The following is a 24,410-nucleotide window of genomic DNA, read 5'->3' on the forward strand; positions in this document are numbered from 1 at the left end:
AGGCTGTGGCTGAACCTGCCCCCCAATTACAGGGCAGAGCATCTCTGTGGCCGAGGAGCAGAGCTCTGCACCGCAACTGGCCCGGAATAACAACGCTGCTCCCAGTGCTGCAGCAGACAGCTCTGCAGCCAGTGATTTATCAGCAAAAAAAACCCCAAACCCCAGCAGCTCCCTCAGTGCCAAAGGGAAGATGCATAACACACCAGCCCATCCATTTTTCAAGACAAGCTCATGATGTTACATTCATGGTGTTTACTCAGTCTGGCCGACAGCGGAGTCCCTGCCTCTGCTGATGAGCTGCAGAGGGCAGCCCCATCTGTTGGAGCACAAGCACAAGAAATCATTTAGGCCAGACTCCTTTTATATAATAAACTTTCTTCCCTCTTTCTCTCCTCCTTTAACTCCAACCCTGTGTATGATGGATCAGGAATGAGCTTGTTTGCCTCTCTGGGTGTACTCTGCCTGACAAATGTGACGTTTTTGTACATAAACGCATCTCTTTGTTTCAGATTGGGTGTGTGAGATCTTTTCCTCGTGGGGTTGAGCAGTGGGGGGCAATGGCATGGAGGCAAATCAAACCCATCAAGCACTTTGGAAGTTTAAATTCATGAATGCCTTTAAGAAATGCAGCATGCCAGGCTCCCAGTTGGTGTAAATCTGTGTCACTCGTTATGTAAATAGAGGTTTGCTGATATATAGCAGGCAGGGATGGGGACTTCAACTTTCATTTGGTGCAGTGCTCTAAAATGCCATGCTGAGTGCAAACACTAATGCAATATTTCAAGGGAATGTTTAAACTGAAACCTCAGTGTGCTAGTGCTCAGGCTCCTTGAGCAGCAGACAGTGATAGAGTGATGCCCAACAGCCCACACTAACTGAGTCTCAACATTTGCTTCAAGTGTTTGTCTCTAGAATTATTGTTCTGCCATTTTCAGCCCCTGGTCAGAAACTTGTGCAACAGAAGATCTGTCTTGTGAATTGAGGGTCTTCTAGATAGGGCAGCCCATGCCATCTGATGGAGGAAAAAGGGACTCTGAAAATGTCAAGCCTTTCAGAACCCCAAGAAGGGTTTCAGGGATCCCATTTATTAGACTTCTGAGATGCAAAACGGTTCTCAGGGGAATAAGTCCTTTGGGATGTATCGACTGTATGATCTTGGAAGACATAAGTGTTGCTTTGCAACCAGCCTTCCCCCAGAGGCAGTGACCAAAACCTGAGCACCCAGACTCCCCTAGACTTCCAACACACAGTGGGGTCAAGTAACAGAGCTTCATTTGCTCTGATGCTGGAGCTCACTTCATTCAAAGGAGCACATTCTCCCACTTTTCTTCATTCCAGAGCAGAGCACCCACAAAATAGCTTTCTGCTCTCCCAAGTGCCACATTTCCTTCTTCCCACTGCTTGTAGAAACCTGCCTAAGTCATCCTAAACCACCCTCCCCCCTAGATGAGTCCTCTGAAACCTCCCACAAACAGGCTGCTCTGCAGCTCTGCCGCTGACGCAGGCGCTTCCTCGCCTTGGAAAATAAATGAACACACTGACACCATGAATAAAACAGAGCTAAATGAGTGTTGGCCAATATTAACATAGCTGAATATTGTTGGTGTATTAATTCAGTGCACCTGCCTGATTGCAAATAAAAAGTCTTTCTATCAGAGGCAGGCAGAGGAAACGTTCCTCCCTGTACACGCAGAAGTGTTGTGTAAATTCATGAGCTATGTGCAGGGTTAATAACAAACAAATTAAAAGAGGAGCTGCTCTAATTGAAAAGGAGTGTTTTAATGCAGTTGCAGTTCCTGGCTCTGCAAGTTCATCACTTCTCCATGCACAATATGTCCTGTTCTGGACACTCAGAGAAGCGGGATGTGCTGTTGGTGCTAGAATGCAAACGGTGCCTTTCAGCTCAGGGTGTGGAGCACCATCACTGGGGACAGTGTTTCTGCTGCTGATTGGCTTTGTGTGGCCTTTCCAAGGAGCCTGGACAGCAAATGCCTGCAGCTGCCAGGACACAAATGGCAGAAATACAGACTCCCTCATCAGCAGGGTCATCTGCCAGGCAACTGAATTCTTTGGAGCAGAAGCAGAGCTTCAAGGGGAGAAGAAGAGAAAGCTGGGCACCATGTAGGACCTACGCAGGGTGAACACCCACCAAGAGACTGATGAACCCACACAGCTCTTCTGAGTAATCCCAGACCACTTCAAGAGGCAAACTGCTGCTTGGACCTTGCCCAGCTTGCCTGTCCTCTATGACACCCAAGGATGCAGAGCCCTCCCTTTAGTGCCTCTGTTGGAGGCAGGAGGAAGCAGGACCATGGTGTCTCAGGGGTTAGGCCAACCTCTCTGAGTGGTGGCCCTGGCTCCTGGCCATGGGCTGAGCCTGCAGCTGTGTATTGACTTTCTGAGCTTGCAGGTACCAACTGATGGAGCACAGCCAGGGCCTCTCCTTCTCAATCATGTCACAACCACTCCACCACCTCCCTGGGCACGACTGCTGCTGCTATGTGTCCCCTGTGCTGCTGTTGTGCCAGCCTGCAGCCCTGAATGCCACCCCACTGGGCTGCACTGAGACAGGAGCAGCTCTTCTCCCATTGTAGAGCTCCATCACCAAAACCAGCATTGCTCAAGGGCACCGTGTGCACTCTTCTAGTTTCAGACCCAAACTGAGCTGCTCTGAGGCTGATATCACCTCAGCCTCTGTGCAAAGCCAAATTCCACCTGTGCTATGGTGATTTTTCCACTAGATGCCAGGGTGAAATTCCCTCTGGGTGCAGGGCTGGGAGTGGTAAGCAGCTTAGTCCCCCTCTGCCCAGGCAGCTGCAGATGGGTACCCACTTGCCTGTCTGCCTCTGACAGAGAGGGGAAACAGGCTTGAACCATGGGTGAACAAAAGCAAAAGGGAAGCATATGGTATGAGGGTCATTTCAGAGACAGCTTGGGGAGTGGGTCTTAATTTTTGGCATTGCCAAGCACACAGGTTGCCACTGAAATGGTGCTTGTGCATCACTTGTTGACCTGAGGCTGAAGTCCAGCAGTTCCCAAAACATGAGTCACTCCTGATCCCAGGTGAGCACTCAGCAGTAACAAATAAATACACAATTCTGAGTGAAGTGCTAAACTATAGGATTTGAAGCCACAGTCCACAAAAATGCTGGGGAGCAGTTGCCTTCCATGAGACACCCCAAAGCTGGAGGCTTCTGCAGGCAGCACTTTCCAAAGCAGTGGCTGCCAGGGACAAACCGATTTAAGGCAACATCAAAACCAAACATGCAAAACCTAAGTCATTGCATTGCTGAAGCACATAAATCAGTCTCTAGTGCTCACTGGTACAGACCAATAATCCACCTACAGAAAAGGAGAGGTGCTGCACAAGAGCCACCTTCCCACCTGGAGCAAGGAACAGGGGTGCTGGCATGACCCTTGGACTCAACCCAAACCCTCTGCCAGAGCTCATGACACCAGCTGGAATGAGAATGTAGAATCACTGTAGAACCTCATTTGACTGTGCTAACAGCTCCATGTTTGCTTATCCTGTTTTCCCAGTGTCACAGCCCAGTTCCTACACCAGAACGAGTGGCCATGTGCCAAAGGGTGCAAATAGAGAGCACAGGGTTTGTCACCCTTACTCTTGGTTTTAACCTGGAGAAAACTGCTTAATGCATTTGGCTAGGGTGGCTGTTCCCCAACCCTTTGGATTCAAAGGTCTGCCCTGTACCCTACTGTAAGCTGCTTTCAGGGCTGTCTCAGAGATTGCTATTACAGGGTGAGCAGCATTTTAGGGCTGCAGCAATACACCACAGTCCCAACACACACAACTCAAGATTTCAGCTAAAGAGGAGAAGAACATGGGTACTCACTCTCTCCCCTGGGTCACCCATTAAGCCCACGGGTCCAGTTGGTCCTGGGGGTCCTGGAAGGCCCTAGGAGAGAAAGGACAGAGAAAAAAGCCACTAATGGGAAACGTGTTGTTATTTGTAACATATTTGTACAAGGAGCAGGGAAAGAATTAGAGCTTTCTGTTTATTTTTGCAGCAGAAAAGCAAGCCCAAAGCTCTCTGCACACGTGTGACATATGGCAGCCACAGAGCCCGGAGGCAGCGGAGCCTTCCACGTGCTCCCACCGCCCCAGAGCCGCGCGCGGGGAGACAGAATCGCACTCACTGCTGGGCCTTCTGGTCCAGGTGGGCCTTCCACCAGCATCCCCTGAGCAAGAGGAAGAAAAGAACAGTCATTAGCAAGGCACATGGAAGCACAGGATCATCCAAGCCCTCCCCTCACCCTGCCCAGCATTAACCCTCAGCAGCTCAGCTCCATGGCTTTGGGATCCCTCCACGGCTGGGCACTGCCCCAGCTCCCTGGGCAGCCTGGCACAGGGCTGACACCCCTCTCAGGGAAACAGTTCTGCCTCAGCTCCAAACTAAACCTCTCTTTGTGCAATTCTTGTGTTTCCTCTTCTCCTACCACTTGTTACTTAGACCAATTCCCACCTCACTACAGCCTCCTATTAGGTAAATGCAGAGAGTGCTCATGTCTCTCCTCAGCCTCCTCTTCTCCAAGCTAAACACCCCCAGTTCCCTCAGCTTCTCCTCATAAGACTTGTTCTCCAAACCCTTCAGCAGCTTCATCCTCAGAGTCACTTTGACCATGGGGCTGGAAAGCCCAATGTTTTATTGGTTCTTAAACAAGCCATGTCTGGCTGCGAAGTCTGGGCAACCCAGGGCTGAAGGGTTTCCATCCTCTCTGTGTGACATCTCCTGTGTCCCCAATACACAAAAGGCACTACCTACTGCAAAGCCAAATGCCATCTAATTAAACACTGACACAGCAAAACAGCCCTTTCCCCAACACCAAGGCTACCCTCACCCCAATACAAGGTCACTAACCATGACCCTTCTCCTTTTACTCATGGGCCAAGCAAAGGGTAAACCCTTGGACACACCAAGCTTTGATGGTACTGGAGTGGGAGAAGAGCTCCTCTTCAGAAAGAAGCTGTTTCTAGACTCAAGTAGCTTTAAAGAAAGTTAATAATCAAATTGCAAGGGCTGGGGTTTTTTATTTTCAACGACTTTCCCAGCAGACTGCATGCTGTGATTTACTCTGTGTACCTAGAAAATCACTGTGTGGGCAAAATGGTAGGATAATGTTATTCCATTCCTTTTAATCTAAATATTTTGTCATAACTTTAAATCAGGTCTATCATGTACTCAGAATTGAGCTGCTTTTTTTTTTTCTCCTCCCCTCTCCTCATGGGTATTTTTGAAGCAGGGAAGAAACCCTGGAAGAAACCTGAACAATGCTTTCCAGAAGGCATCAGGATGATCTGCTGGGAAGAGTCCCACAGTAAGCACTGTCCTTTTATCTCTGGCCCACTGGCCACCACTCCCCAGCAGCATCCAGCCTGAGCCAAAGCAGTCCCAGTGTGTGGCACCATGTGTAGCAAACAGGGACACTTCTCCTATGGGATGGAATCAGCCTGTAAAAATCTGTTGATAAGCAGCTGGCTCATATGGAAGGAGCCCAGAGGAAGCAAGTGCAGGGACTGGTCTTGGGTCACCCTTGGCTGGGCTCCTGGGCTCGGGCTCTTGTGCCAAAAGCCTCAGCTGACCCCATGGCAACCACTACAGCAGACAAGGCTGAGCTGAACGAATCTGAACTGTCTAAAGGAAAATCCAGGCATTCCTACCCCAAAAGCCACAATTTCTATGCCCAGAGGAGCAAAAAATTGGGTAAAAACATGCTGCCATGAACCATGCCTGCTCCCATTAGTGGGATGCTTATGTCTGCAGCCCTCATGCACAGCCAGCACTAGTTGCTGTCTTCCCCAGTGTCCCCAGCACTCATTACCACCTCGTTTAAAATCTGGCTTCTGCTCCATTTGGATTTCTTGGGGAAGTTTTCTGCTGCTGTCATCACAGAAGTGCCTGTGCAGCCATTCTTCACCAGTGAACAAGTTCAGGTCATGGACTTTGCCCAGTGCCTATTTGACAGCAGTTTCACTGCCACAGGGACACTGCTCTCTCTGGGTGGCCATTAAGGGTTCACCCCACACCACATTCCTCTACCTGCACTATTTGCTGACAGAGTCTACCAAGAAGAGAGGTGAGCTATGCTGGTGAAGGCACCCCAGGAGAAAGGCATCCACCAAGCTCCTTTTCAGACACGCCACAGAAATGCTGCACAGGAAACCTCAAAGGTCACACAATCCCAGAATGGTGGGGGTTGGAAGGGACCTCTAGGGCTCATCCAGAGATCATCCTGCTAAAGCAGGTTCCCCTGGACCAGGGGGCACAGGTCCCAGCAAACCTTTCCTCATACTGACACTCCAAGATCCATCCCTGCTGAGACAAATGATGCCACATTTTGGTGTGGAAGGCTCCAAACCAGAAGCTAATCATTCTCTCTGTGCTGATACAGAGTCAGGGCTCACACATGTCTCCCCAGGGCAGTTTTGGGATGCTGGATGCCAGCACTACCATGGTCTGAGCATGCAGAGCACCAAAGCTCTGCTTCCCACGGCCAGCTGCAGAACCTTGGGAGGGGAAAAGAGCCTGGGCTAATTAGCCAATTTGTGCTGCAAACATCCTTGGCATCTTCCCATATTTATCTGTTGGTTTATGTTGAGCTCTAGCTCTAGGGACATCTGGATATTCTCCCCAGCAAAAAACCCTCCACTGTTTATATGACTGCTCGTCACAGGAGCAATGGGGACGTGGGAGGGTTTGGGGATCAGGCCCAGGGGAGAGATGCCACTGAGGATGATCACCTTGGGGGCAGACAAGTAAACCATGGATTTAGACTCTCCCAAGGGAAAACAGGGTGTTGCTTCCCCTCAATCAACACCCACAAATGACGCCAATATCATAGAAACAGCCTAAAAACTGGCTGCAACACACAAACGTGCCATGCAGAGGCTGGTCAAAGCCTTCCCAAAGGGGAGAGAAGGCTGTGAGGATGCAAAAATAGCCTCCTGGTACCTCCAGAGCTGGGATGCAAGGTGTCAGCCATCCCTGGCTACAGCCCTCACCCTCCGCCTGTGCTGCCCACCGCTTCCAGCGAGTGTCAGCACAGAGCAAGGATTGAAGGGAGCACGTTTGGAGGAGAGGGAGAGAAAACCCAGCAGAATCACAACTCTGCCTGTGGTTTTTATTCCCCCTCTGCTGCAGCTCCCCTGGAAAAAAAAAGACAAGACAGAGCTAAAGAGCGCAGCAAACGTGAGTTTCTGTGCAGAAAAGGAACTGCACAGAGAGGGAGAAGGCAGCATTTGGTCTTGTTTACTTGCTGGCAAAAGCTATATGTGCTGCAGTGTTTTGAAACAGCACAGGCAGCCAAATTCTTTCTGGATGATTAAACTTCACTATTTTGTTCGCTCTGTAGCATTTCAGATTGGTTCTGGACAGGACAGGCTGGGTTTTAGCCATCCTCTTCGTGGGCTTCGGCTGCCCCCCACGTTTCCTACACCTCTGGTAAGCAACTGGCTCCTTTTGTTTGCAGAGTGAGATCCAGAAAGGAAGAGAAGGAAGGAAGGGTCAGAAATGCTTTTGTAAGGCACTCCCTCCAGGCTCTTCAAAGCCCTGCTGCTGCACCCCAGCTTCTCCCCACCCCCTCCTGCTCCCACTATCTGCAAAAGTGTCAGACAAAGAAGGAAAGGAAGGAAGGACTGAAAGAAACACAATGGGCTCTGACTGATGGGAAGTGCTGCCCCGACACTGGGCACCCTGGTGGCTCTCTGCCAAGGAAAATTAGGTTGAGTTGCTGGTGTGCAGCAAGCATGTGCTCAGTCCTTTCGGAACAAGGCTCAGGGGAAGTGGTTGTATGGACCCAAAGTCCCATTTCCAGCCTGGGGAGGAGCAGGTATCCTGGCATCCTGACACACAAGGAGGGACAGACACCCAAGTATCAGCCAACAGCCTCGTGCTCTGCTCAACGGGCACCTCTGGCAAACACCAGCCCTCCCCACCACGAGGGCAGCTGGGGAGCAGAGAGGCTCTACCCTCACCTCAGGGGTGCTCAGTTGGGCATCTACATCTTTTGTAGACTGCAAAGGGCAGAGACAGTTTGTAACCATTCCTTAGAAATCAAACCAACCTCAGAAACAGGCAGAAAGAGAACAGTGAAGAAAAAGAGTGTTGGGATGACACAGGGTTGGGCCTGGCAGTGGAAAGCAGTTGGGAAAGCAGGCAGAGGAGCAAAGCTCTCTGCTCCCACAGCTGTGTGCAGGGAGAACCCTTTTATTTCCACAGAGATAAACCCATTAGTTGCACAATCAAAGGCGGCCCCAAGCTGCAAGTTCAGGTCAGGATATGACCCGGCCACGGGCTGCGGGAGCTTGGCGGGGAGGGTCCATGGCTGAGCCAGGGGCACTTCCCAAGCCCCAGGGAGGTGGGCAATGCCCTCTCCCTTCAGCTCTAAAGGGTCTGATTTTGGTAAATGAGAGCTTTCATGGAAAATGTGGCACTTCCTTCACAATTCAGGACACTTCTGCAAGGCTGGTGATTTTTTTTTTAAACAAATTACAGTATTTCATGTTAAAATGTTTTAAATGAACCAAGGAGGTCCTCCATGGGAAATTCTCCTCCCAGCAGTCACCACTGAGGGCACCAAGCCACAGCAAACACCCTCCCTGTACCCTTGTACCACCAAACCCATGTCAGTCCTTACCGGCTCGATAATCGCAGGCTCCCCCTTCTGTCCTTTCTCACCCCGGGGGCCACCGATCTGCAGCAAAGGAAACACAAAGCCAGACAATCAAAAACCCATCACCTGCATCAGCATCCCCACTCCAAGCAGAAACAGGAGCTGCTGGGACAACTTGTGCCACCAAGATGATGGAGTGGAGCATCTCCCTTGTGATGAAAGGCTGAGGGAGCTGGGGCACTTCAGCTTGGAGGAGACTGAGGGGTGACTTCATGAGTGTTTACAAACACATAAGGTGTGAGGAGGATGGGGTCAGGCTGTGCTCAGTGATGGCCAGAGATAAGACAAGGGGCAATGGGTATAAGCTGGAACATAAAAGGTTCCCAAAGGAATACAAGGAAGAATTTGTTCCCTGTTGAGGTGAGGGAGCACTGGCAGGGGCTGCCCAGATGGGCTGTGGAGGCTCCTTCTCTGGAGACATCCCAAACCCAGCTGGATGAGTTCCTGTGTGCCCTGCTCTGGGTGGTCCTGCTCTGGCAGGGGAGTTGGACTGGATGAGCTTTTGAGATCCCCTCCAGCCCTTGAGATCCTGTGCTTCTATGACCAAAGGACTGCTGATGTTTGCATAGGAAAGAAACAGGGCAGCTTCCACAAACCACGTGCAGTGCAGGTGCATCAACCCAAGCCAGATGCTCTTGCTGGATTTTGCATTGCTCATCTCCATGCTGGAAAGCATGGGAGGGCAAACATTTTGCACCAGGTCCACCCTTGATGGAAAATGAACTCTCTTACCCCTTCATAGATGGTGTCCTGGTTAGCAGGCATGCCAGGGCCAATGTCAGGAGAGACTGTTCGGTCGTAATAGTTGTCATAGTAATTCCCATCATATTCCTTTATTGTTTCCTCGGTGAAATCTTTATCCAGGTCATCTCCTCCTTGAGCAGGCTGGAAACAAAAGAGCAGCAAGATGTCAGGGTGCTTATCTCTCTAGGGGTGAACATGCTGGAAATATAAGGGGAAGACAATGGGTTTTGCAAAGTGAGGATGCTTTATAATAACAGCTGCAAACAAAAAGCACAAGAGAAGTTAAATCGTGGGAGTTTAAGTTCTCTGTTGGTGTAGAAAGAGCTTCTCCAAGAAGGATGAGAGGATCTTTATGTCAAAGTGTACACTTGGGCTTTCCCTGGGATTTTTTTTTGATCCCTGAGATAACTCTGAGTGTAAAAGTCTGAGCAAGGAAAATAAAACAGCACAAAGGAACAGCTCACGTCAGGAGGGCCCCATCAACTCTAAAAGCCTAAAGAAACAGGGAATGGAAGTTTCAAGCCTTGAAACACAGCCCCAGCATTGGACACACTGGGTGATTAAGTGTAAAAAGTTGCACATCCAGCCTCAACTTTAAAATGCACATTGAAGCCACAATGTGCCACAAGTATCTGATTACAGCAGGAAACGTGGACACATCCAACTTGCTCCGAGAAAACCCTCCCCTGTGTTTAGTCTGGGATTGGAGATGCATTTGTCCATGTCCAAAGAGCAGAAGCAGAGGGGTTTTTTCCACCAATCTGATGCATTAACCCCCGAATCCTTTCTGAATCCTTATGGCAACAGATGTTATGGACCACAAGCAAGGGCATCTAGACAGGGATCACAACATCCCCGTGCTTCCTGCAGCCTGGCATGCAACCACCTCTTGGCATCATATCACTGTGAAGAACACGTGCTGCTGATACTTTTTGTTCTTTCCCATCCAGGTAATGACCAAAATGGTCCATAAATTCCCAGTGCTTGCCAGAGAAATCATCTCCTTACTACGAGGAACTCCAAATCACTAATTGCCACTGCTACTTGCAGCCCTTGTTTCTGTGCCAACACTGCTCAGAACCCATAAGCATGAACACTTGTATCTAAATTCAAGAGGTTTTCAGGTAAGAATAAGCCTAGGGCTAAGACAATTGTGGCTCTGTCACCCCATCTTCTTTTACCTTGGCAAACATCACCTGGGCTTTGCAGAAATGATGGTTTAGCAATTACTCAATTAGGCAATTTGGAAAACTTTGCATTCTTTTCCCTTCCCACTGTTCCAACAGACCCAAGTGCTACCACACACAGCTTTCATCCTCCTTGAAATCTTTTATCTGGGTTTGCACTTTGAAACCTTAAAACCTGTTTATCTTGCTTTAAAGCTTTTGGGGATAAAACAGCAAGCTTGCTTTAAATTGCTTTTCTTGAAATGAAGGACAAAACTATCTGGTTTGACACTTTGATTCAGGTCCCCAAGTCAAGATCTGATATTCTGAGTAAGTGGCCAGAGAAGGAAAGTTCTCCATGCTGAGATTTGCAGGTGCTTTGGAGAAAAACCAAAACAAAAGCCTACAAATAACCTTCTTAACAATGCTGTTGGACAAACTGAATCAGAAAGCAGTCCAGTGTGCAAAATACTGTGACTCTCCCTGGCTGATAACAGATGCATTTAAATTACCTTGTAGCCTTCCCTTTTGAGAAGCAATGCAGATAGGAAGCACTGGACAAGTAAAGCAAACTGCCTGATGAATAGCAGGCAATGAAGAAAATATATCTGTCCCCAGCTCTTCTTGTTCACAGGAGTATTGCTGCCCACTAAATCTTGGAATTGCTTCACTGGCATTTATCACAGTTATTAGCCATAATGAAACACAAGCCCAGGAGAGTTCTGTGACTACACCTGCCTCTGAAACCTCTTGCATAGGCTCCACTAAGTTTCACTTGTGTAAAACTAAACCCCCTTTTGTAAGCATTACAGTCTTCACAGAATCCCAGCATGGTTGGTGTGGGAAGGGCCCTGCAGAGCTCCTCCAGCCCCAGCCCCTGCTAAAGCAGGTTCCCCTCACTCAGGGGGCACAGGAACATGTCCAGGTGGGTTTGGAAACCTCCCAGGAAGGAGCCTCCACACCCTCCCTGGGCAGCCTGGGCCAGGGCTCTCTCACCTGCACAGTAAAGCAGTTTTTCCTTGTTTAGGTGGAACTTTCTGTGTTCCAGCATGTGCCTGTTAGCCCTTCTCCTGTCACTGGACACCACGGGGGGCTCTGGCTGCAGGCAGAAACCTGGAGCTGCTTGAAGTTATGCCATGCTTAGTCATGAGCACGAGCACTATTTTGTTTCCCAAACTAGCCAGAAAACTTAGGAGATTTTTTTCTCTCTATATATATTTTTAAGAGCAAACAAGCTTCTGCAGCCACCTCAGCAGGCTGTGTCCTCCCACTGAAAGCCTGTTTCTAATAACAGATATTAGTCAGGCAATTACACACACGAGATCCTGATCCCCACTTCCATACTGCTCATAAAGCAGCTTGCTCTGCAGTTGGATGAAAAGATTTAGTTTCCCTAGGAGTTCATGGCTCCAGGCAGGGCCCTCAGCTCCTGCACCAAGGTGTAAACCTGAAATCCACGTCCTCTTGTCACACTGCACGAGCTTTCATCTCAGTGCACACAAATCTCCTTCAGCCAGGTAGGTTTTGTCTTTTCCTCTGCTCATCATCTAAACGATGCAGTGGAGCATCCTCCCGCCCCAGGAGCAGTCCTACATCCTCCTCATCACAGAGCTTTCTTTTGGAGCTGCTGGAGGTGGACAGTTTGCACTCTCTTCCCTGTGAGATGCTTTGCAGAGAGCAGCCTGACCTTCCACACAGGAAAGCTTTGTCGTGTGTTTCCTTACCTGAACTTTCCTCCTCTTCTATTTCCTTTGAGCCCCTTATTTCCTCTTCCATTTTTTTTTTTTAAGGACATGCTCCCCCATCTTTAATTCCTCTCTATTAGAAAGTTCAAGCTTGGCCAAAGATTTCTGTCTCTTTGTCAGGAAACAGCAAAGTTTCCCATCAGTGGCTTCTCTCAGGTTGGCACTTGCTCCCTCGGTACGCTGGAGCTTTATCTGTTTCTCTGTGTATCATTTTGGGCTGCTCGACCTCCTCCTCCACCACCACATTTTTTATCCCCAGTTGGCTGGACTCCACCTCCATCATGCCATCCTTGCCTTGCTCCAGCTGCTCAGCTCTTTGCTTGGACACTTCCCCTGACACTTTTCCCTTCATGATTCCAGGTCTGACTCCAAATATACTGGCCAACTTTTGCTGTCTCTTTTGCCACCCTGCAGCGTTTCTCAGAAGACCTTGAGTTTTGACAATCCCATAACTAAGTGATTGTCTGTTTGAGGAACCACCACAAAACTCTGCCAAGTCCCATCCTACCTTCCAGGAAACATTATCCCCCTACCAGCTTCCCTTGTGATGCTCCTGGATAACAAAGAACTTGCTTCATCTAACACATATATTTCCTTGCACAGTGAGCTATACAGCACACAGCTGCATGACATTTTCCCTCAGTCTCATCTAAGGATGAGACCAAGGGTCCTCTATTTGAGCACCAATAGAAAAGGCAACAAGTGGGCAAGTCTCGGAGTCTCAAGTGCAACCTATTGGAGTTGAAGCATATTCAAGTGTGGGTAAAAACTGCAATTGCTCCAACAGAAACGTGAGCTGTGGGATCTGGACTGGTCTCATCCTTGAGCAGATCTGGGTGAAACAGAGGGGTTGGCTCTGGGTGAACACAGCAGACTGAGGTCCCTTCCAACCCTTAAGATTCTGTGAGATCAAGGGGCTGTCCCAGTGCTTAAATGTTGGGTTTTTTTAACTTACCATCTCAAAAATGGAAAGATGCTATTCAGTGGAAAATATTGATGTTCTCCATCAAATCAACACTTTAAGGATTTATATTAATAGCTTTGAAACAAAATGCTTTACTTAGATTTTAATACCAACCCTCGTGTTTCCTCTTGTCAGACAAGCACTTCTCACAGAGAAATGCAGATGTCAATATGAACAGCTTTTTCCAGGGGAATGATCCTTCATCAAATTCTAAATATCAGCGTTCCACGCCCTGCAGGATCTGCAGTGAAAATGTTTTACAAGGAACTTCCTCTCCCAACAGCTGCCCAAACCACTTAGAGATTTACCATATGGATGATTCACATCTCCTTTGCTCTCAGGGCTATGAAATGCCAGAATGAATGAAAAACAAAGGGGAAGGGAAAAGCAGTCATGAGAATTACATTGGTGTCGTTGTAGGTGATGACAGTGCTCGTGGGGAGTTCAGCTTCCACAGCGTTTTCAGTCAGTCCACCCTGGGTGTCTACTTCTCCATTGTAGTTGATATCTTCATAAGGGAGAGGTGTGAAGTATTCTTCATTAATGGTTTCATAGTTGTACTCATCTACCAGGGGGTCATCCACTGTAGCATCCTCTTTTGCCTGCTTGCTGGGGTCCCCTCCATCAGGCGACGGCGTGGGGCCGGGATAGTCCTGTTGTAGAAGTAAAAGGCCAGAATCAGACAGGCAAAACAGAAAATCCTCCACCTCTCCTTCTACAAAGGTGCCATTTCTCAGCTGCATCTGTGCCAAGACCTTGTGTTGGTACCTGTTTGGTTTCAGGCCTCTCCCCAGCAGCCACTTCGGGAGTGCTGGGTTTGGTGGGGGGTGCTTCTGGCTTTACAGCTTCATCAACGTCTTCGTAGTAGGGGTACTCGTAGTAGTAGGTGTCACCTTCTCCCTCCCCATCTGTGTACTGCAAAGAGAAGGTGAGAAGCAGAAAATAAGCTGGCAGCACCCAAGTGTGTTCCTGCCAGCTCTTACAGACATTATTTCACGTCAACAGAGCCATGCCACGATGCAGATCAACACATTGGTATCTTGCCCTTCCTTTTGTTCATCATCTTCTGTGCCACCTTCACCAAGAGCCTGACTTGGGCTGCTTTGGCAAGGGCTGTGATTTAGGACATACCAAATAACCTCTCAGTCCTGTGGCATGTTCTCCCTTATCAGAGAGGATGAACCTACCCTACACCAATTCAGTCACCCACGATAACACCACCAAAAAAGACACACACCACCCCCTCTCCTTTTTTGGCTTTTCTTTTTTAACCTCAGATTGTTGAGACCTCCTGGGTCACACATCTGACACATTCAGAGAGGGGAAGAAACACTTGAATCATGCAGCTCCTCTGAGAAATGTGGATGCTGTTTCCACTCATCCTCACAGCACCCCTGTGACTCCTGTTCCACCCATGGCCCACAGGCAGGAGGGGCTTAGAAAACAACATCTTTTCAGCATGTTCCACAAAGCATCAGGCATTCCTTAAAATGAAACACAAGCTAAACGTTTGGTTACAGCTGGGCATGGCAAATCCCTTTGCCATCCATCGCTCTCACTGGCAGCAGATGCCGGCACGTGGAAGAGTTATTCTTACATGGAGCAACACAGCCCTAAGACAAGCCAGCCCTTGTTGAACTGCTGGCTCTGAAAGAAGAGTTGTATTTTCCTACTACCATGTATTTTGACCATACCCATGTCTATTTTGTTTTACTTATTATTTCTCCAGAAGTGCTGGCAGAGTGGTTATGGCACTTCCCCAGGGCTGGACAGCCTTGTGAGCATCGCTCTGCTCCCCAAAGCTCTTCCAGGCTCAGATTCTTAACTCAGTCCCAAAGCTAAACTGGAAAGGGCTGACACCATAACAGCTTTGTGAGAATTCAGCAGGAACCCACAGATCTGAGAACAGTTGAAAGCAAGGAGAGTAAATGGACTGGCAAACCAGATCGAGGAGGGTGCCAGGCACTTGAACTGCTGTGAGTAGAGCCTGAGGCCTCTTAAAAACATGTACAATTCAGGTGATGTTCTTCTGGAAATCAGCCACATCTGGACATTTCTAATTGAGCAGCAGAAGTAAAAAGCTATCTTGTATCAGCCCTTTTTATTTTCTAAGGCTATTTCTCTGTAGAAAAAAAAAGCACTGAGCACAGCAGCTTGTACAGATGAGTTGGGAACCTTCCTGCCAAGATGCAACTCAAATGTCAAATATATGGGCAAAAAATGATTCTCCCTCCTCTAACACCTGTTGTTTCAAAGAATATTGAAAAAGAACTGCTTAATCCTTTCACAAGCTCAACAGAAAAACTTGACATTTGGAAACATTTGCCTGTTTTGGACAGGAACTGACCCATCAGGGAAGGTCAGCATTTCACACTTAGCTCGGGTTGTTTCTCCTGCAAGTTTTTGAGCTCCAAGCAAATATTCATTCCAGCCTCTGGAAATGGGAAAGAGGGAAAGTCCCAAGGGCAATAGCTAAGATCAGAACCTGCACATCCTAAAAACAAGCCCTATCTTGGTCCTTACAGATGGGTCGTGGGGAAGCTGGACGGGAGGAAGTGCGTTGAAGCCAAATGCGTTTCAGCCACAACATGGAGCTGGATGGTGCTGCTTCAAAAGCATCCCCAGACCCTGCAAGAGACTCACATATTCATCCTGGTTGGGGTCCTGGGACTGGGGGGAGTCGGGGATGGCGGTGTCACAGTCGGGGCTGTAGTGTTCACAGTAATCGTGGGCTGCTCGGGGGTCCGCCACGATCAGCAGCTGCTGGATGTCACCCTGCGGGGAAGGAACAGAGAGAGCGTCAGGGGGGTGGAGGGTGTGAGGGGATAAACACCACCAAGAAATGAAAAGCAAAACACTTGGCAGGATGACCTCCCCTGACAGGGGTATGTTCCCTGAGATGAGCCAGGGAAAAACCCCTCCTGTGTCCAGGGCTGAGTCAAGCAGCTGCTTATCTGGGGCTGCTGCGTGAGGTGTGAAGCCGTCGCGCTTCACGCTCGTCCAGAATGCAGCTTCCCAACAGATAATCACATCTGCAGAGAGGTCACCCTGCAACACAACAGTGCTGACAGCCCTGGGCAAGGAAGGGCAGGAAAATTAAGAGAAAAGGGCTCTACACTTCCCAAATCAGCAGTGTCCTGTGGACAATAAAAACCTCCTTTCCTGCTTGATCCCGTGCAGCTCTGGAGTTGCCCTGCCCTGTCCAAAAAACCTGCTTGTTGACCTCCAAACTTCGTTACTTCTCCCCCTCCATCCAGTGGTCTCACAAAAGACATCACTCCTCTCTTTCTACGTCATCTCACCTCAATTTTCCACCCACAACAGTGCAGCAGACACAGAAATGCACCCGATAATCAGAGAAGAGTAGTGAAGGAGTTTGCAGTGGCTTCTTGAAGGCCAGGAGCAGAGCAAGCTCATTAGATCCTGTGGCTGCTTAATGGACTGCTCACTATCTAGCAGATGAAGCATGGCACAGCCACAAAGGTCAGAGCAGAAATGGCTCTTTAGTTTCCTAAAGAACCATGATGCCAAACCCCAGTTTATTCAGTAGGCAGTTACATAAGGCTTTACTACTTGGATTATTAGAGCTGATACTTTAATCAGGGGTGGTAGAAAAGTCTTATTAAATAATAGAAAAACATGGCTAAGGCATCAGGGGAAAAAGAAGGCTCATTATAGCAAAACTGGGAGGATGACTGGGGCATGTAATAGGAACCAGAAGCTCCAAACAGAGCCTGGCCAGAGCAGCAAACAGCCCGTGGAAAACCATGGGAGAGTCTGGAGTGTGCACGCAAGCTCCACACAGTCCAGCCAGGGGAGCTGCTGGGCCCATGGGGAGAGCTCAGCCTCCCACAAACACCAACTTCACCCAAGAAAAGTGCTGTTTACACTGTTTTCCACCAGGAAAGAAGGCTGTAAGGACCGTGTGGACCTGGCAGTATCCTGCCCAGCTCCGAGGGGCACGAGCAGCTTACGGCTGCCTGGGATTCCCCTTCTCCCTTTGCAGATTGTCACATCCATGTCTGCAGCAGCTCACAGTAACATCTGGGCACCTCTCAGATGCTACACAAGTCACCTTAAAATTGAGGATTAGTTTAAACTTTGTTAGTCACTGTTTGCTGTGAATAACCTTTACAAACTTCACAGAAACGTCTGCAAAGTGGTTTCAATTTGCTGTTTTAAGAAAGAGAAATAGTCTGTCCTTCCCTTTCCCTTTGCTGTTTTTATACATCTGTAGAGCAGTTCTGTCATTACTGTTCTGGCTTTTTCTTCTTCAATGTAACCACTAAAAATGGGAGTGGAGTATTGGGAGAACAGAAAATGCCAGTTTTTCATCTGGTAGAACTTTCCCCACTTCCAGACAGCTCAGGGCACAACCTGAGTGTGACCTGCACGGGGAGCTCAGCCATGGTGTGAGCTACAGGACATCACCCAGCCCCTGAGCAGTGCCTTGAAGGAGCTGTGAGGTGTCACAGGGTTACTCACACCATATATTATCATCCCTGTCATCAAAAGCAGTTAAAAACAATAAAACAGGCTGCCCCTTTGGAGGTCCCTTTAGTGGAGGATGCCCAACCTGGCCAAGGTAATTTGCCTGAAGTCGATGATGTGAAGATCCTTCCAGCTGCTATTTCTGCACACAAGACCTCTGCCATTCCCTTGACACCCGAGTTAAGCCATTTCTGTCCTTCTCTCACTTAGGTGGTTAAAGCTCCCCAGTTACCACAGGGTTCTGGGGAGTGTCCAGCACTGTTGGCACAAGCTGAAATAAAACAGCCACAAAAGCAGACTCGGTGCTTGTCTCTGAGAGGCAAGGAAGGAAGGCTGAAAGGTTTTTCTTCCTGATAAGGTTGGATTTACACCTCAAGGAGAGCTGATAGTCTGCATCCTATAAGTGACCAGGACTATAACTGTGTTTCCTTGAGGAACAGATAAAAGCAAAGAAAAGCATGAAGGCTAAATGCAGTGCAAAAGGTTAAGCAGAAGAGAATTTGCTAAAGCTGAGTTTGCTTTTAGTCTCAGCTGATGGCAGTTCCCGAGCTATGCACAGGGAGAAACTCTGGCTTGACCCTTCCTTGCTACCTTGCAGCACAACAAGGGCTGAGCATCCTCTGAGTCTGACGGCTCAAGGCATTGGCAGCACCTTTGAGTAGACTGAAAACATCATCTGCAAGTCCCAGGAGGCACAGGCTCAGATCTTGGGGCCATGGCAGAAACCCCAACCTCACTCAACACACCAAAGGACAGCATTGGCCTGGTGGTTGCTGCTGAGTGAGAGAGGAGGGGGGATGAACAAGGGAAACTTCTGCCAGTGCTGAGTCAAGAACCTGAGACAAATCAGTGTGTAACTGAATGAATTTGGTCCATGGAGGGTGCCAGGAAAAAGCGTGAGCTGCATCAGACAGCTCCTTCAGAGCTCACCACGCTTCACCAGCATCATTCAACATGCCAGCTATTTTCCCATTTCCTTTTCAAACCAAATCAATCACCCTGCCCAGCAAAGCACACCCTTTTTGTGTTGCTCCAGCAGCAAAATCAGAAGGAAAAGCAACACACCCGATTTGGGAGGCATGAGAGCCCCGGGGAGCATCTGAGCTCAAGTGCACTGACGTGGCTTGAGCAGCTCAGTGGTGGGAGAAGCAGGAGAGCTCACAGGGTTGCTAGACCATTCATCTTTGCTTCATTAACAGCAAGTGCACTGGTGGATACCCCATGTTAACACTTGTAAAAAGCAGACAGGAGTAAAACCTTGTTAGCAAGATTCCCAGTCAACTGACCTCATCCCTCAGTGCAAAACAATAAAATGGGCTAATTTAGCCCCTAATAAAAAGCCCCACTATCTGAACTTCACAAAAGATGCACAAAGCTCTGCTGTCAAGAGCCCCATTTCTTTGATTTAAAAAGCTGACTTTAAATAGAGCAAGCCATGCTGGGAGGTTCACAAGCCTTTTGTGTCCTCTCAAGTGTGTTGCTGCTAATAAATTGCACCAAGAGATAGCTGCCCCCAGCCCTGGCTGACAAAGGCGGCCGCCAGCCCCACTCCCTGCCCACACTCAAGTGTCTATTTGTTTCACTGTTATGGTTACACAAAACACCACAAGCCTCTCTCTCCTTCCTCTGTCAAGCATCTGCTTTTTTCAGCAGGAGCAGAGATAACGAAGATACCATTAATTTCCCCACTGCTATGGATTTTCCATGAAGCCTTTGTAAGACAAGAGAACTTACAGTTACACGAGGAGAGTGCTTTAAAGGCTTTACCAGCCAAGGCATTTAGCTTTTTGAGACTTATTTTCAAGTAAAGAGGTATCTAAGTCAGGAAGCAAGTCAGTAACACACTGGTATTGATTTGAAGGAGGTGTCACCAGCACAGTGACATCTGCCCATGCAGACAGTGGGGTAAAGTCCTCTTCTGGCAGGTGAAGGAGTCGAACACATCCAGGCACTCGGGGCTCAGGAGTGCCCAGGGAACTGGGGTGGTACTTAGCATGCAGAGGCAAGGCACACTTGTGCTTTCCTGGTTTGACAAGAAATTTGAAACAGAGAGGGGGGTAAAAAAATATAAGGTCAATGTCTTTTGCCTGAAAATAACCAATATTCCATTCATCAGGAGAGTCAGTTCTTAAAAGGGGGAATAAATCACACAGTGACCTTTATTCCTAGAGCTTCCTGTGAAGAGGAAGAGGCAGGACAGTGTATTTATGAAAATGCCTGTGAACTGCAAGGCTTTTCTTTGCTTCACCAAACAGATGTAAGTGCTAACTGTCAGGACCAGTAAGAATCTGCCTGACATTTATGGTAAAGCCATTTATGCCTGATGACTCATTCGCTTTATGGATTAAGTTCCATCAAGGCAGTTCAATTCAACTCCCCAGCCAGCTCCCAGACAAGACTGGAAAAGCTCTTCTGGAGCATTTTTTAACACTTATTCTATATGTGTGCAAAAATGTCACATCACTTCCAATGACATCAACTTGAGTAGCTTGGAGAGATCGCCGTGGTTCAACAAAGCAAACAGCTGGCGAGGAGAATGGGAGTGACTTCATCTGGCATTGGCAGGAGCTCCATAAATACTGGGATTCTGCAGGGCTTCTCATTGCAGTGTACTGGTAATTAACTGGACTCTTGTTTTATTGCATTGCCCTAGAAGTCTTAGAGACTCTTAACATCCATAAGAATAAATACTGCGTGATGGGCCTTTTTTAAGCTCCTACATTTAAGCTGAACGATCACAAGTCTGGGATGTGCAGTTGTAACACACAAAAAAAACCCCCTTAAAATTACTGGAAGCCATTTGTTCCTGAGTTTTATTATGACAAACTCACTGGCTCCATAAATGCAAACCCAGTCAGGTGGCTTAAGAGTGGCAGAGGTTCAAGGCAGCTCTATGATGAAGTGAAAGTTTAGAGCTCCCAGCCACAAGCAAGGCTCCAAAAAACCTAATCCCTGTCTCAGAGACAGACTGCCAGCCCTCAGATGTTCCACTTGATAAAACCTGACATCAGCACTTGCCCATGGATGGAGGCTCCCAGCAGCTCCTTGTCTGCACAGGTTGGAATCAAAGTGGTATTGGAGAAGTGGTGGAAGGAAAGGAAGCGGTGACCCAGAGTTCACCGTGCCCCCAGCTCTACAAGCTTAGCAAGACCTTAAGTCAGAGGTACAATTGTTGTGCCAGGGGAGGTTCAGGCTGGGTGTGAGGAGGAATTTCTTTGCTGACAGGGTTGTCAGGCATTGGAAGGGGCTGCTCAGGGAGGTGCTGGAGTCCCTGGAGGGGTTTCAGAGCCTGGTGGATGTTGCACTGAGGGCAATGGGCTGGTGGCTGATAGGGCTGGGACAGAGGCTGCACTCGAGCTTAAAGGGCTCTTCCAGCTCAAATGCCTCTATGACTCTAATAACCACTCAGAGCATTGGTGCATCCTTTGTTGTACTTGCATGATCTGAGAGTCCCTCATTTAAACACAGCTGCTCCAGAAAAAAAGCCAAACCACAGCAATGGGGTCAGACAAAACCTCATCACCCCCATCAGCCCCTGTACCTGTGTCCTGACCCCCTCCCTTGCTGGCCAGCCACAGGCAGGAATGAGCTCACCAGACGGAGCACCTGGTACCTAAAGGGCATCCTTGGGGCTTCCAAAAAATGTTGTACTACAAAATGGAAAGAAAACAGCTGAAAGTCTGGCTAAAAAAAATAAACTAGAGGCTTGAGTAGCACACAGTCATGAGTCAGCTACAAATACTTGGTGGTCTGGACAAACTCAACCCGGATGTTTGCCTCCCCATCCTGCACAGAGGGCTGAGGAACGGATGGGGCAGCTTTGTCGTGAGACCTCTGCTATTTCCCCTCTCAGGCTCCAGCTACCACAAGAATGGCTCCTTTTGGCTCTCAGATAGGAGCCTCTTCTGAGCCCTTTTTAGGAAAAAACAGGTTTATTTATGCACAAAAGGGAGAGAAATTTCGCTGGAACCAAATACAGCTTCAAGGAAAAACTTCTCTCAAGCACTGATAGGACATTTCTCTTTCTCAGCTGCATCCCCACCTGGAGGTACCCTCAGAAGCTCAGCTCTCATGACACATCAGCCTGGGCCTGCATCCTCATCCCAAAGCTAAGCCCTTAGTGTTTCTGATACTCAACTTACAAAACACAAACTACAGCAATTCTCTGGACATCCCACGTGCCTCTTTCCCCAACCACAGTAACAAGAGGAAAATAAGCCCTTTGGCTCAAAGGTAATTAACCTCCCCTGTAATTTTCAACCTTTCTATTTTACAGCCCTGGGGAGGAACCCAATTTCCTATCACATGAGGATCCATTAACTCACTACTAGCCCTGGCTGCTGGCATGGAAGGAGCAGGGCAAGGAAGCCTCTTCCCCTTCCCTGACCCCTTCTACCCCCTGCTCTGAGCCACCCTCACCACCCAGCCCTGCTCTGATGGATGGAAACGTGCTCAGGCAACGCCACGTTGTGCTTCCTCCATCCATAACTGCTGGATCCTGAGGGCAGCTGCTCCCACGGCTGTTTCTTAGGGAAAAAAAAGCGCTTTTTGGAGCAAGGGGCTGAGTTTCACACCTGGGTCTGTCCACACCACGTTACAACACAAATGATGAGTGGTTTAGCAAGGACTCCTTACTGGAGGAGAAGGACAAGTGATTCTCTAAGAGGAGAACAAAGGCCAGATGGCTTTGCTAATTCTGGAAAGCTCTCCTGAAGAAGCTGTTGCTCTGCCAACACCCAAATACCACTCAAGGACTCGAGTCATTAGCAGAGAGAGACACTAATAGGAGGTTCCTTTCCAGGCAGCTGCAGCCCCTGCTCCGATAACCAAGCGATGTAAATAACACCAGGCCCCAATGTAAACACTTCCCAGCAGCAGCCACAGCCCTCGGCACAACACCAACCACCCAGAGCAAATGCAAAGCCAGAGCTTATACTAAAGTCCTTTTTTGTTTAAGTGACAGCTTAGAGAGCTAATTCTCAAGGGCAATGTAGACAGCAGTCGTCATCAGGATGGATTATTTACACAGCAGTGCTCTGCAGGCCCAGACCCAGCCACCATTCCAGTTTCCTCTCCTCAACGGGTGAAAGATTTTCTTGCCTTTCCGAATGACTGAGTTTCTCAGCCCCATTAATCATTGATGACTTCCTCCTGTCACTTTTCCCTGGAATCCTCACCAAATCCCAGCAGCCTAGATCCCCTTTGCTCTCTCCAGTCCCAGGTAACGTCTCTACAGTCACCCTTTCCTCAGCCTTTTTCTACTCTTGGTCCACTAAACTACCACGTCCTGCCCCCAGACCTTCTCATGCAGGGACTGGCAATGCCTTGAAGAGAACAGAAAAGAGACAAGATGAATAAAAACCTGGCCAAGCTCAAATGGACATTTAATGATGGGAGAAGAGCCCAAGCTGAGCTCCAGACTCACCACCCTGACCACACAAGTACCATCCTCCCTGCACCAGCTCCCCATCCCTTCACTGCCAACACTGATTCACCCCCAGGCACTTTGCCTAATTGAAACCTCAGAAGAGACATCTAATCACCCCTGTAAAGATCCCAAAAAGCTCTGGGGTCTGCTTTATGCTTTGAGGCAATTGTATTTCACCTTATTCAACCCTGACTGTGCCTGACTGGAGGGGTTGCAGTGCTCAGATGAAGCATCACGTGCACATCACACAGTTTGCTACCCTGTGGCTCCCACTGTAAGCCAGAAATGAGCATTGCTTCCAGTGGGCAATGTGCCTTTCCTAGCTGAAGGATGATGCTTAGACCTTGGAGGACAGATTTTGTTCAAGAATTTACCAAATATGTAGAAAAAGCCAGATAAAGCAAACTAGCAACCTGCCACTGAATTAAGAAACACAGGGGACACAGGGCAGAGAGAAAAACAATCCTTAAGAAAGAGGCAGCTTGGAAAACAGGTGGCATTGGCAGAAGCACTGAAAGCATCAAACCTACAAAGTATTTACTGCAAAGCCATCCTAGTCACCTCGTCTCCAAGGTTTCTCTTTCAGAGCTGGAAAAGCCCCCGTGGGGCTAGCACAGCATCCCATGGCAGGTCTGCCCCAAGTAGCCCTCTGCCAGCTGTGGGTGGGTAGCAAGAAGGAATCTTCTCCAAGAAACAGGGAAAGTCAGGCTAGGAATAAACCCCAAATCCCAGAAAAAAACCCAAATCTGAAGGTAGATGTGGCCAACACAGCAGAAACTGGCCTGTGGTTTAAGTCTCTCGTCCTTACAACACCGGGTGAGAGGCTCAGCTGGAGCATCCCAGGTCAGGCAGAGCAGAGCAGGAGGCAGCTACATCCCACACACGTACCAGGGGATGTAGCCAGCTTTCCCTTGACTCATGTCTGGTGCTGCAAACCACCAGACATGGGCTGTGTGCTCCACAGAGACTGCACTGTGAAGCAGATTAAGTGCTCTGAATAACTACTGCAGCTAATTGCACCAGGGAGCAAGACCCACCCAGAGAAGAAATGACTCCTCAGCTTCTGGTTATCCTCACGCCTTACAGCGTGGGCAACCTGACACAGGCACTGAAATGTGGGGGCATCACCACCATGCCTTGGAACAGAGTATCTGCAAGCTCTGCTTTCCCTTTCTTCTTCA

At 48.7% G+C, this 24,410-nt stretch overlaps 1 protein-coding gene across 3 annotated transcripts in view; it reads right to left on the reverse strand.

Annotated features, from left to right (window-relative positions):
• COL5A1 (collagen type V alpha 1 chain) overlaps window positions 1-24,410 on the reverse strand; it is a 150,171-nt gene that overhangs the window by 67,133 nt on the left and 58,628 nt on the right. For all 3 annotated transcript variants that reach the window (XM_062011591.1, XM_062011590.1, XM_062011589.1), the window contains exons 5-11: window positions 15,954-16,085; window positions 14,079-14,225; window positions 13,715-13,963; window positions 9,424-9,576; window positions 8,656-8,712; window positions 4,159-4,200; window positions 3,855-3,917 (exon numbers count right to left, since the gene is read on the reverse strand). In XM_062011591.1, coding sequence (XP_061867575.1) covers window positions 3,855-3,917; window positions 4,159-4,200; window positions 8,656-8,712; window positions 9,424-9,576; window positions 13,715-13,963; window positions 14,079-14,225; window positions 15,954-16,085 — 843 coding nt within the window. The remainder of the gene's footprint in view (window positions 1-3,854; window positions 3,918-4,158; window positions 4,201-8,655; window positions 8,713-9,423; window positions 9,577-13,714; window positions 13,964-14,078; window positions 14,226-15,953; window positions 16,086-24,410) is intronic.

This window comes from Colius striatus, chromosome 19, assembly GCF_028858725.1.
Source record: "Colius striatus isolate bColStr4 chromosome 19, bColStr4.1.hap1, whole genome shotgun sequence".
Lineage (NCBI taxonomy): Eukaryota > Metazoa > Chordata > Aves > Coliiformes > Coliidae > Colius > Colius striatus.